The sequence below is a fragment of the Chrysochloris asiatica genome, unplaced genomic scaffold (assembly GCF_000296735.1).
Source record: "Chrysochloris asiatica unplaced genomic scaffold, ChrAsi1.0 scaffold00048, whole genome shotgun sequence".
NCBI lineage: Eukaryota > Metazoa > Chordata > Mammalia > Afrosoricida > Chrysochloridae > Chrysochloris > Chrysochloris asiatica.
In genome coordinates this window covers 11,916,638-11,929,924 of record NW_006408566.1, presented here as the reverse complement: position 1 = coordinate 11,929,924, position 13,287 = coordinate 11,916,638, and the positions used below count along the sequence as shown (strand labels likewise).

General features: G+C 40.1%; 1 protein-coding gene and 1 pseudogene across 1 annotated transcript in view; one reads left to right on the top strand and one right to left on the bottom strand.

The window, feature by feature from the left end:
* The window catches only part of EFCAB7 (EF-hand calcium binding domain 7), a 78,952-nt gene extending 66,645 nt beyond the window's left edge, over positions 1-12,307 (top strand). Inside the window, exons 12-14 of the mRNA XM_006862465.1 lie at positions 5,522-5,731; positions 10,404-10,511; positions 12,047-12,307. Of these exons, the coding sequence (XP_006862527.1) occupies positions 5,522-5,731; positions 10,404-10,511; positions 12,047-12,121 (393 nt within the window). The 3' untranslated portion in view covers positions 12,122-12,307. The remainder of the gene's footprint in view (positions 1-5,521; positions 5,732-10,403; positions 10,512-12,046) is intronic.
* LOC102841588 lies at positions 3,185-4,192 on the bottom strand (annotated as a pseudogene).
* Positions 12,308-13,287: the final 980 nt, after the last annotated feature.

The following is a 13,287-nucleotide window of genomic DNA, read 5'->3' as shown; positions in this document are numbered from 1 at the left end:
CACAAATTCCCCCAGCTGTGAGCCTTCCAACCTTCTAAGTATTCCTTTATATGTGGTTCAGAGTTCTGGGACCATCCCCTGAACCTACTTGGTCGTGTATTCAGTGGTGTTGTTGGCGGAGCTCTCTGCTATACGTCCACCCGATCCGCCATCTTGTTTGTCTCCCCCCCACTCCCCTCCTTTTGTTACAAAACCCTCACAGTCAGTCCTGATAGCAATTATTCACTATTGTACCACAAGAGTTTTATCCCCATCTCCTTTCAGATTGGAAACCATTCAGTGGAGATTCTACCTTCCCCTGCCCCGTCTGGAACTAGGCTCCCTTTTGAAAGCTCGTAAGCCAGTTATTTCTTGCCTTTGTAGGCCCCCCCACCCCATTTTAGGCAGCCAGTGCCCAAGTTGCCCATCCCTGTCAGCCCTGTGTACCGAGGGGTTGGGAGTAATCCTCGCTGTAAATATTTGTTCCCTTTTTTGAGCTACTACATCCCTAAGTATAGGTAAAGTTTATTAAATTGTAGCGGGTTACTCTTCCCCCCCCCCCCCTTCTTTTTCCTTCTAGTCGAGTTCTGATCATCCAGCCATTGAAGCAGGGTCAAATGGATACTATCTACAAGTATGGGTATTCCTGTGCATCTCCCCACACTTCACATCAGCTGGACACTTCAATCTCCACTCTAGTCCTCTGTGGTCATGTCACTGCCTCTGGGCCAGGAATCCCCAGGCCTTACCATACTGCTGGCCAACCAGGTTTCCACCTGGGCTCATAGACGTCTACTGAATGTGGTTGGACCCAACACCCAACTTCATTCCTGCTTTTCCGCCTCTTCCCATGTTGGTCACCAGCCAGACCACTTGCCTGTCATGTATTCCTCTCAAGTCTCAGTCTTGGAAGGGGTTTGCTCTGACGGGATGGCTCTTCTCTACCTTGATGACTCCTGGGTGAACAGCTTACTTGTTCTTGTAATAGTCAATCAGACTGCCGTTATTGTTTTTTATTTTTCCTGCCAGTCTTTCATTCATGAAGTATCTTCTGTACTTCTAGCCACTTCAGGCTGGTTCACTTGGCCTTTCAAATGGGATTTTACCACCTCAGACGATTCTGGATGGGGTTCTGGATTCCACCTATGGTCTTATGCAATATAAAGGCTCCATAGGAAGCTTCTTTCACTGGGCAACTTTTAGCCCCTTTTAAGGCATTCCAATCAGTTATAGACTGAAGACAGACTTACAAGCTTTCTCTTGTGATGTTTCTGGCATTCCTTTCTCTCCCCCTCAAGTGCCTGTTTTACAATGGTAGGCAAGGGAAACCAAGATTCAAAAGACAGACAAGCATCTTAACATTATTCCCCTATTTTACCCATTCAAACCATGCCTCAATCCCTGTATCCCGGAGCCCTTTGTTCCAAGTTTGTGCATACATCCTCATTTACCTCTGTCCCACTTAGCCCATGCAAACCTGCCTAATTGTTCTCCCATCTGCCTTATTCTCCATTCCCCTTCCCCTTATTGTGTATTGCCTTCCCCACTCCCCCAGCACCCAAGCTATCCTGTGTCTATTCCCTATCCTTGCTCTATCTTCCCCTCCCTCCCTCCTCTCAACTCATCCCATATATCCCAGTGATCAGCAAATATGTATGTAATTTTTTTCCCCTTTTAGGGTGGCTTCTTTTTCTTAATCTTTTACAATAACGGTTCTATGCGGTAGTTCTCCTTTCCCTCTTGAAACCTTGTAAGACGGTCACTTCGTGCCTTTATGTTGTTGTTGTCAGGTGGCATCGAGTCGTAACCGACTCATAGCGACCTCATGCACAGCAGAACGAAACAATGTCTGGTCCTGGGCCAACCTCACTACCGCTGCCACACTTGAGTCCATCAATGATGCCACCTGGCTGATCCATCTCGTTGGGGGTCTTCCTCTTTTTCTCTGACCCTCCACCCTACCCAGCATGACATCCTTCTCCAACGATTGTTTCCTCTGGACAATAGATCCAAAATAGCCTTTATAGCCCCCTCATTTTAGGTAGCCAATGTCTAAGTTGCCTGTCCCTACCAACCCTGTATACTGAGGGGATAGGATCGATACTTGATGTGAAGACTCCTTCCCTCTCTTTTGTTATTTTGAGCTACTAGATCCATGAATATAGGTCAAGTTCATCAAATTGTAGCAATTCACCCTAGTTTCCTTTATCAAAAATTGTTTTCGTTTTTTATCTTCATCTATTTGAGTTCTGATTATCAAGCCATCAAGGAAGGCTAGGTCAAATGGGTAATATCTGCAAGTTTACGTGTTCTTGTACATCTCCCCTCACTTCATATCAGCTGGATGCTTCATTCTCAGCTCTAGCCCTCTGTGGCTATGTCCTCAGGTTTCACCACACTTTGGACCAACAAGCCCTTCCTTTTCACCCTCTCTCATCTCCAGGTTAATTAGGGAGTCTATGGACTGTGGTTGAACTCAGCCCATTTCTTCATTGCTGCCTTTCCCCCACTTCCACTCACCAGTAGACCAGTGTGGTTGTCAGCAAGCTTGCATGCCTGCTCATTTGTTCCTTATGAGTTTCAGTCTTAGAGGGGGTTTGTCATGAAGGAACTTGATTGCTTGCCTTGATGGATTCCCAGTGAACAACTTGCTTATTCTTGTGACAGACAGTCATACTGCCATTTTTGTCTTGTTTTTTTCCTAATGATCTTTCTTTGAAGATGTATCTTCTTTCACTTTAATTGTCCCAGATTAGTCTGCTTGTCCTTTCTGGGGGGAATGCTCCACCTCAGAAGTTTCTGAATGGGGCTCAGGAGTCCACCTAAGGTCTTATAACACTGCGAAGGCTCCACAAGAGGCCTATTTCACTGGGCAAGTTCTAGAACCCCTTTTAGATATTCCAATCAGTTATAGGCTGAAGACAGGCTTACAAGCTTTCTGCTTTCTGTAATCATGTTTCCCAACATTCCTTTTTATCCCACTCAAGTCAGTCATACTAACATTTTTTTTTTTTTTTTTTTTTTTGGCCATGAGTTACACATTTACTTAGAGAAACTTAATAAAGAGTCCTTATAGTGTGTTGGCTTTAAAAACACACACACAAAGAAGATACCACACATTTAGCACATTCACTTTTCCAAATAACTACCCTCTTGAGCACTGGGTGGAGGCAGCGGGGAGCAGAGGCGACATTCAGCTGGATCCTTACAGTTCCTCTTTTGCCTGAAGCAAGACAAAATGCTGCAGTGACTCAGGTCTGTGCCCCCATTGTGTTCGGTGATTTTGTTTCCTATTCGGAAAAGCAGCAATGTGGGATAGCCTCACACGAAGTGTTTGCTGCAAATAATCCGCTCGCAGTGCAATCCACTTAAGCTATCTATTGTGCCTTCTGCCAAACCAGGGAATTCCTTCTTAAGAGAGTTCCTCCCACATGGGATCCAGATTCTTACAATGGCCATACCACGGGGGCCCGTAGAACTTGATGATGGTGAGTCCCTTGGCAACAGTGTCATCAAAATTCCTTTTGGTGAGTGCCAGCACAGTGCCCTTGTTGGCAGCAGGCTCCGCAGCCAGCACTGGGGCTTCAGAGGGCTCCTCTGGGTTCTGCAGCTGCGACTCCACATACTCCCTCAGTGACTCCAGGTCCCACTTTCCTTTGTGCTGATCCACCTTCTTGCCCTCTCAGAACCAGAGAGTCTGGTAGCCGTGGACTTGGTTTCTAGAACAGAGTTCCTAGTGCTGTGTGCAGTCGACCTTGTCAATCTTGACAGTTTTGGAATGTTCAAGGCCCAGCACCAACTGCTTCTAGGTCGGAGCCAGAGCTCAGCAGTGACCACACCACGGAGCAAAGAACTTGATAAAGTGGTTGCCTTGTGCAATGTGTAGCTCAAGAGTTGCTCCCTGAGAGATCATACAGGCCCTCCTTCAGCTCAGGGGCTCTGAGCGGTTCCATTCTGGCTCTGATGTCGCAGGCCCCTCACCTAGCGTCTGCAACATCCATGTCTCCAGCATCTGGAAGTCCTGGGGACCCTGGTACTTCACAGCTTCTTGGCCAGGCTTGAAAAACTTTAAGGTGGTGTATCCTTGGAGGCCCTGGGCAGAGCACACATCAAAGTCTGTCATGCAGTCCACTTTCACCATGTAGACCTTGGCGTCTTACATGCTGTCGTACAGGTCATTCCATGCGGGCTATAGCCACTGGCAGTGCCTACACCTTGGTGGTTTGCTATTGTTAAAACCCTCACGCAGGTGATCTGTCCTCAAGGAGTGCAATGAAAACAACCACTTAAGAGTGCACAGCAGACCCCACTGGCAGCGATCAGCAGACAGGCCCCACCTAGGAGTCGCTGCTCACGTGGCTCCGAATGGGAGCAGGAGGCCCAGAGTCCGGCTGGCTCAGGAAGTTTGGGCAGGGTCAGTCCTGCCATTTTTGTTTTGCTTTTTTCCTGGTGCTCTTTCTTTGAAGATGTATTTTCTGTTGCTCTGGCTTTCCAGGCGGGTCTGCTTGTCCTTTCTAAAATTTCTTTCAAAAGAAAATTAGAACATGCAGGTTGCTTGCCCAGGAGACATCAAGGCAAGTGATTGGGTCTTCTCAGTGAGAGGGAAAGGGGCTGAGGACTGTGGGGGGTGGGGGGTGGGGGAGGGGGCAGGCTTTGCAGGGCACACCCTTTGGTTGGATGAGGATGCATCCACGAGATGGTAACTATGCCAATGAAACGATGTATGAGAGAATGGATGTAAGACTAATGTTCTCCCATGTAGACTATCACACAATTCACAATAAAACATTTATTTAATTAAAAAAAAAGCATAGGGGAAAAGAAAGAGTCCCCACTGAATAGCTGTCATCTTGTCTAAATGGGTCTGGTGAAAAGAGATGGGGATACAATTTGTAAGATTCAATAATGAATAACTGTTATCATGAGTAGAAGTTTTGTAACAGAAAAAGGGGAGTGATTAATCTTATAGTCCAGAAACAGAGGATCCCAGGACCATCAAGAGAGGACTGCACAAGCGGAGTGCAGGACCTTATCCAGAGAAGCAGCAGTGCCAGAGATGGGGGCATGGAGAGGGGGAACGGCTGAGGACTCTAGATTCATAGACTAAGAAGAGAAGGACTAAGAGCTGGTGGCCAGGAGCAGACTTGCAGAATGTGCCCTTTGGAGATGTAAATTATTATATATGCCTGAGTGGGGTTTTTTTGTTTATGTGTTTTTTAAAAAGCTAAAGTGGATAGAGAGAAATACTGTTAACTGATGGTACATGGAGGGGATTATAATCAGTGTAATGAAACAAGGTATATGATTTGTTGAATGTAAAACTGATGATATGCCCTATAAACTTTTACTCAATCCACAATAAAAACCTTAAAAAAAAAAAAATGCCTGGAAAAAAAAAAAAGAAAATTAGAATAGGTTACAAAGTATAGTGCATCTTCTTAAATCATATGCTAACCGCATTATTTTAAATAATTTTAAATAAGTGAATTCTTTTCAGTTCTACTGGAAGGCAGAAATGAAGTTTGATTTTCTTTCATACTAGGCATGTCCATTTGTCATCGATATCTATGCAGAAAAATGCAAGCCAAGAATTAAAGCTGTCCATATGGAGGGCTGCAGTGGGCAACTTGAGAAGGCCATTTGTAAATCTGTCCTGCATAAAGGTGATGCTGAAGTAATGGATGGCTATGAGAAGATCATTGTTCATACGTACACGTGTGACTCCTGGATCACATCAGTTATTGAAAACAAGGTACCAGTTACGAGGTGGCGCACCATATCTCTATATGATGTTTGCCAGTATGGTCCACCTTCTTTCTCACTCTAGTCTTGCACAGTAATTCCATATCCCACTTCATTAATGATGCTTCTGATGGGCGATTCTTCTGTTTCCTCAAGTTTCTAACGTAAACTGCATATGATCATTTTTACATAGGCGTTTAGAGATTTATGATCTTTTTTTTCTTTTAAAATTTTGTGAAAATTAGATATTAGAAGATCTGTGAAGATAGAGTGTAATCTGGATACCAAGTATTTTGATTGTTGTTGTTGTTGTTATGTGCCGTGAAGTCGGTTCTGACTCATAGCAACCCTGCACAGGGTTTCCAAGCCGTAAATCTTTACAGGAGCAGAAAGGCTCGTCTTTCTCCTGCAGAACAGCTGGTATTTTTGAATTGCTGACCATGAGATTAGCAGCCCGGTTCGTAACCACTGCGCTACTCTACTAGAAATATTCACATGTGCACAGCTGTCTCAAAAAATAGACATTGCATTTTAAAGAAATAACATAAACAAAATAAGGGCAAAAAATTAGTCTCACTTTTTACAGTAGCTTTACAATATCAGAAATCCCATGCACTGGTCTACAAAGTTGGTTTGAACCACAAGGTCAGTGGTTCAAGTTCATTAGCTGCTCTTCAGAAACCCTATGCAGGGTCACTGAGTTGGAACTGACTCAACAGCACCTACAACAACAAAACAACAACATTATCATTTATAGGGTTAGATACATTTCACTCTCTAGGACTTTACTTTTGTCAAGCCAATTGTTTCTAGCTTTGGCCATCTTCTCCACTACTATTTATTAGTATTCAGGTCAAGAGAATACATATATAAATACTTCAATTAAGAGATACCCAGTTCTCAAAAATTGCACATGTTCACAAAGGCTTGTACAATATGACTGGGGTTTTAGGACTGTTGGTGTATTTCTTTTAGTTCTTGGGGTGAGACTTATATTCATGTCTGCCTTAAACTTAAGGTTTAGCTGAATATTGAGTCGATTTGAGTTATATATTATATAGTGAACTCAGTCACAGTAGGGTCCACCAGAAAGTGTAAAGCATGGTTTCTGATTTCAAGGCATTTATGGGGAATCCTGGTGTGGCACTATAGGTTAAGCACTGGACTGCTAACTACAAGGTTGGTGTTTCAAACCCACCAGTCACTCTTCAGAAACCCTACACAGGGTCACTATGAGTCAGAACCAATTCGACAGCACTTCACAACAACAATAGGCTAGTTGAGAAGTTGGAAAAACAAATTTAGTATTATTGAAAGAGATCAGATAATAAATATTAAATCACATAATATGATTTATATGTTTAAAAAAGTGTAATTGTACTTCTGCCTCTTATAGTTGGAGTCCTGGTGTAGTATAGTAAGATAGGCACTGACTGCTAAGCATAAAGTAAGCGGTTCAAAACCACAAGCCGATCCTCGGAAACCCTATACAGGGTCACTATGAGTCAAAACTGACTTGAAGGCACTTAACAACAATAACAACATAGTTGTTTTAGTTTGGACTGTCAAATCAGGGGAGCAGTTTTGATGAAGGGGAAGAGGACTGTATGTAATAAAGAATTTGAACATTGAAGGATGATGGTGGTGGTGGTGGTTGTGTGCTGTAGAGTCGGTTCTGACTCATAGTGACCCTCTACAGGGCTTCTGAGACTGTCAGTCTTTACAGGAGCAGAAAGCCTCATCTTTCTGTCGTGGAACAGCTGGTAGTTTCAAACTGCTGACCTTGTGGTTCGCAGCCCAATTCTACAAGGATGTAAATACGCAGAAAGACATTCTACAGAAGCAGCAAAAAACAGTATAATGAAAAACATGGGGAAGAGTTGATATGAAGTGTAGACAAAAGAAAGATAATCTGCTTTGTATAGGCAGAGAACTTCATGTGGAGGAATATTAGGAAGGTAGAGAAAAGATCTAGATTATACAAGGATTGCTACAAAATCATTGAAACCTTTATTAAACAAAAATATTAAAACATGGGACTATTGTTTCTCAACATATCCTCCATCTAGGTCTATATACTTCTGTTTCCATCCCTCTAACCTTTCCCCAAAGAGTTCTTCCATTTACACCTTGTCAAAACGGCTATTTTGGTATCCTCAAGGGACTTGAATCATGTTCCTTTGAATATTCCCAGGGCTTTAGGCTGAGCAGTGTAAAGTTTCCCAGTGGATTTCTCATAGGACAGCACTTTCTACCTTCAAAGAATAAGTAGGTATATTGTCATGATGAAAAAAAAATTCCTCAGCTCTACTTACCCAGCCATTTTCTTACCAATGCAGATTTCAGTTTTCATAAGCTTCTTCATAATCTTATGAAGAAGTCTTAAGAAGATTGAAATCTGCATTGTGTCCTTTGAGAAAATCTATCAATGTTAATGGTCATAATGCAGAAATAAGAAAGGCTTTATCTAGACAAGAAATGCAAGAGGGCCAAAGTTCTAGAAGTGGAAGAGGAGGCAACTTTGGTTTTGGGGACTCACGTGGTGGTGGAGGAAATTTTGGACCAGAACCAGGAAGTAACTTTAGAGGAGGATCTGATGGATATTGAAGTGGTCATGGATTTGGGGATGGCTATAATGGGTGTGGAGGAGGGCCTGGAGGTGGCAATTTTGGAGATAGCCCTGGTTATGGAGGAGGAAGAGGAGGATATGGTGGTGGAGAACCTGGTTATGGTAACCAGGGTGGGGGCTATGGAGGTGGTTATGACAACTATGGAGAAGGAAATTATGGAAGTGGAAATTACAATGATTTTGGAAATTATAGTCAACAACCTGCTAACTATGGTCCAAGGAAGAGTGGAAACTTTGGTAGCAGGAACATGGGTGGACCATATGGTGGAGGAAATTATGGTCCAGGAGGCAGTGGAGGAAGTGGGTGTTATGGAGGGAGGAGCCGATATTAAGCTTCTTCCTACTTGCCATGGGCTTCACTGTATAAATAGGAGAGGATGAGAGTCCAGAGGTAACAGAACAGCTTCAGGTTATCGAAATAACAATGTTAAGGAAACTCTTATCTCAGTCATGCATAAATATGCAGTGATATGGCAGAAGACACCAAAGCAGATGCAGAGAGCCATTTTGTGAATGGATTGGATTATTTAATAATATTACCTTACTATGGAGGAAGGATTGTAATAAAAAAATGCCTTTGAGACAGTTTCTTAGCTTTTTAATTGTTGTTTCTTTTTAGTGGTCTTTGTAAGAGTGTAGAAGCATTCCTTCTTTGATAATGTTAAATTTGTAAGTTTCAGGTGACATGTGAAACCTTTTTTAAGATTTTTCTCAAAAGTTTTGAAAAGCTATTAGCCAGGATCATGGTGTAATAAGACATAACGTTTTCCTTTAAAAAATTTAAGTGCGTGTGTAGAGTTAAGAAGCTGTTGTACATTTATGATTTAATAAAATAATTCTAAAGGAAAAAAAAAAAAAAAAAGAAGTAGTTGGTGAGTTTGAACCACCAATCTGTGGTTAGCAGCCCAATGCTGATCCTACAATGCCACACCTGGGCAATATTTTGATTCCTCTATTTCTCCTATAAGGTGTTCAGGTAGCATGGTGGTTATGAGTTGGACTACTAACCTCAAGGTCAGCAGTTTGAAACTATCAGCTGTTCTACAGAAGATGAGGCTTTCTGCTCCAGTAAAGATTGATAGCCTTGGAAATCCTCTACAGGGTCGCTATGAGTTGGAACGGACTCCACGGCACATAACCACCCACCACTATTTTTCATATATATATATATATATATATCAGCTTCCTTCTGATTTCTCTTGCTTCTTATCCATCCTCTCATCCTAAGTGTCACCTCTTCTTCCATCAACATCTTTGATCCCACATTCTGAGTTAATGTTCTTCTGTGCTTCTGTAGAGTCCCGTGAATACCTTATCACAGGACTTAACAAAACATTTTGTAATTGTCATTTCAATTTTCTGTCTCCCTAGACTGTGAGCCTAGCTCCTTATGGTTAGGAATTGTATCTTTTATTTCAGTGTCCCTAGAGCTTAGAAAAGTGGCTCACACAGTTAGTACTAAATAAATTTATGTTTAATGAATGAGTGAATGAATGTGTAACACAAAAAAGGGATATTTTAGGCATATTAGTTGAAGAGTAGTATACAGAATGACTTGTTGTTGTTGTTAAGTGTCATCAAGTCGGTTCTGACTCATAGTGACCCTGTATAAGATTTCCAAGGAGTGGCTAGTGGGTTTGAACCACTGGCCTTGCTGTTAGCAGTGTAGCGCTGTTCCTACAGCACCATACCAAGACTCCATGTAGGATGACTTGAAGGTAGACAAACTGGAGATAGATGAAAAGAGTTCGAGACTGCTACTGTCGTGACCCAGGAATGAGGTAATATAAATATGATTGTAGTAACAATAGTCTGGGAATAAATATTAGGAGTGAATCCAAGTCATATATATATATATAATGTCTATATAATTAGTAACAGATTGGAAAAAGAATGAATGAGAGTAAGTGGCAGAGACAAAGTTGGGGGAAGCTGGTTTGCTTGTGTATACACACTTATAGTGGACTCTGATACTGAAATAGAATTTCAGGGTTTATTTTGAAGTTTATATTTGTATCTATTCAAGGACTAACTAATGAAATTTTCTCTGTAGTCAGAAAATAAAGTAATTATTCACATCAACAATGAGCTGAGTAAAAACTGCATAAACAACAGAGGACTCAACATCTTTGCAGTAGAAGTGGCACCAAAATCTACAATGGTAATACATTATTTTCTAATTAAAGCCTTTTGTTTTTGTCTTTGAAAAGATAATTTCATATTATGCTATGAATAAACATGTAGCTATGCAATGAGCTGGAAAACTATTTTAAGTGTAATTATCTGAACCACTAATGATATTCATGTTAGTATTATCTTATACTGGTAGACAGGAAACTTTGGCACTAATCCAGTTCTGTCATGCCTTGGTTGAGTGATTATGGGAAATTCACTTAACCTCACTCTTCCACATCCTTTAAATGTAAAATTAAGATATTACCACTAGCTTTATGTACTTCATGAGGTCAATGTAAAGATAAAATATGACGATGTACATGAAGATGTTTTGAACATGATATAAAAATACAAAGAAATGCCCCTAGTAATATGAATCCTGAAAATTCAAAATATTTTCATCTGCATTATTAAGAGGAGCCCTGGTGACACAGTAGGTAAGTACTCTGCTGCCAACCAAAAGGTCTGAGGTTTGGACCCATCAACTACTCCATGTGCTGAAATACTGGGCAGTCTGCTACATAACGATGGGTAATGTGACGTGCCATCAAGTCGGTTTGACTCATACTGACCCTGTAGGGGTCTCCAAGGAGCAGTTGATGGGTTTGAATAATTCACTTCGTGATTAACAATCCAGTGCTTATCCTACAGCACCACAGCCTAGGAAACTCTGTGGGTCAGTTTTACTCTGTCATAAATGTTTGTTAGGAGTCAGAATCGACTCTCTTCTGTTTGGCTGTATGCCCCTCCCACCCCCTCCGGTGGACAGTCTACTATACTTATGGGTGTAGTAGCTCAAAATGCCAAATGAGTAGGAAGGAGTCTTCACATCAAGTATCAATCTTATCCCCTTGGTATACAGGGTAGATAGGGACAGATGGCAAGTTAGACATTGGCTATTTAAAATGAGGGGGCGATAAAGGCACAAAGTGACTGGCTTACAAAGTTTTAAGAGGAAGTTTAGTTTAAGAATGTGCAGGGGAAGATAGAGTCCCCACTGAATAGTTTTCATCTTGTCTAGACGGGTCTGATGGGGATAAGATTCTTATGATTCAATAGTAAATAATTGTTATCATGACTAATTGCAATGGTCACAACTGTAAAGGTAGAAGTTCTGTAACAAAAGGGGACAGTAGTTAATCTTAAAGTCTAGGAACAGAGGACCCTAGGACTATCAAGGGAGAAGAGCACAATCAGAATGTGGGACCCTATCCAGAGAAGCAGTGACACCAGAAATGGAGGCAGAGATGATGACATGGAGAGAGAGAGAGAGTACCTGAGGACTCTAGACTCATGGAAAGAGAAAGGCTGTGTGCTGGAAGCTAGGAGGCAGTCTTGCAGAATGTACCCTTTTGTTGTTTAAATTATTTTATATTCCTGAGTGTGTTTGTATACATCCCCCTCAAAAAAAACCCAAGAACTATTAAGCATATATATATATATTCTAGATATGTCTATAAAAATTAATACAAAATAACAATATGTAAACGAAAATTAAAACTTTTCTGTTTTTATATGCAGGTTTGTCAGCATGTAATGCCTCTGAATGAACAACAAGAATGGATATATAATTGTGTGTATTCTCTTGTATCTTAAATATTGTAATTAGGAGATAGTTCTACTTGGGATTATCAAACCAAGAAGTTATTTCAGGTTTATTCTGTTATTTATTTTATCAATTAAATACTGATCAACTTAATTGATGTACACAAATAATAATCTAATTTATATGCATTTATATATTATCTCCACATTATTTACTTTATTATTAAAATATAAATACTATTTATAATGTGTGGCCTTATTATTAATTGAACTGAACACATTTGTTTATGAATTTTGTTGTTGTTGTTAGGTGCCATCGAGTTGGTACCAACTCATAGCGACCCTATATACAACAGAATGAAACACTACATCGTCCTGAGCCAATCTCATAATTGTTGCCACGCTTGAGCCAATTGATGCTGCCACTTTGCCATTCCATTTTAAAAAAATTAAAGATAAGCTTTAAAAAAAAACTAATACTCAATTAAATCTACAAAATCCTAAACTGTCTTGGATTATCTTGTTCATTAAACAAAAAAACCTAAAATATATATATATATATATAAATAGCCATTTGATTATACATTTGATTTTTTAATCAGAAAAAATTAAAACAACATTTGGAGAAATTAATTTTTTATTAAGGTGGCCAAAATCTAATGGCAATAGTAGGAGTATTTTGTTCTTCTAACAGTAACTAAAAAGAATTTACTTGCAAATTACTTTGAAGTTTATTTATTTTGAAATAATAGCAGTTAAATTTATACATTTAATAGAACAATACAAAGGAATGGAAAAACTAATTAGTATTTAAGAACTTTGGACAGTATCAATAACAATACTTGGCCAATAAATATTAGCTTTTGAAATTTGAATGTCATTATGTTGGTATATTATTTTTATGCCCAGTACATGCTAGCACATATTTTAATACCATTTAGATTTTTGGTCCTAGATTTAGACATCTGTAAAATGGACTGTCATTTTCTAACAATTTGAATTCTTCAAATGATATATCTAAAATATTGAAATATGAAGGCATTATTATATCATATTAAGTATATTATTTTATTATTATATTATAGTATATATATAATTTATGTTAATGAAATCTGAAGGCCTAAAACTTTATAAATCTAATCAATGTAACTGTATTTTCAATTTCACAAGATACTGATTCATAGGAAATAGCTCATATGACTGTCATACAGAAAGCG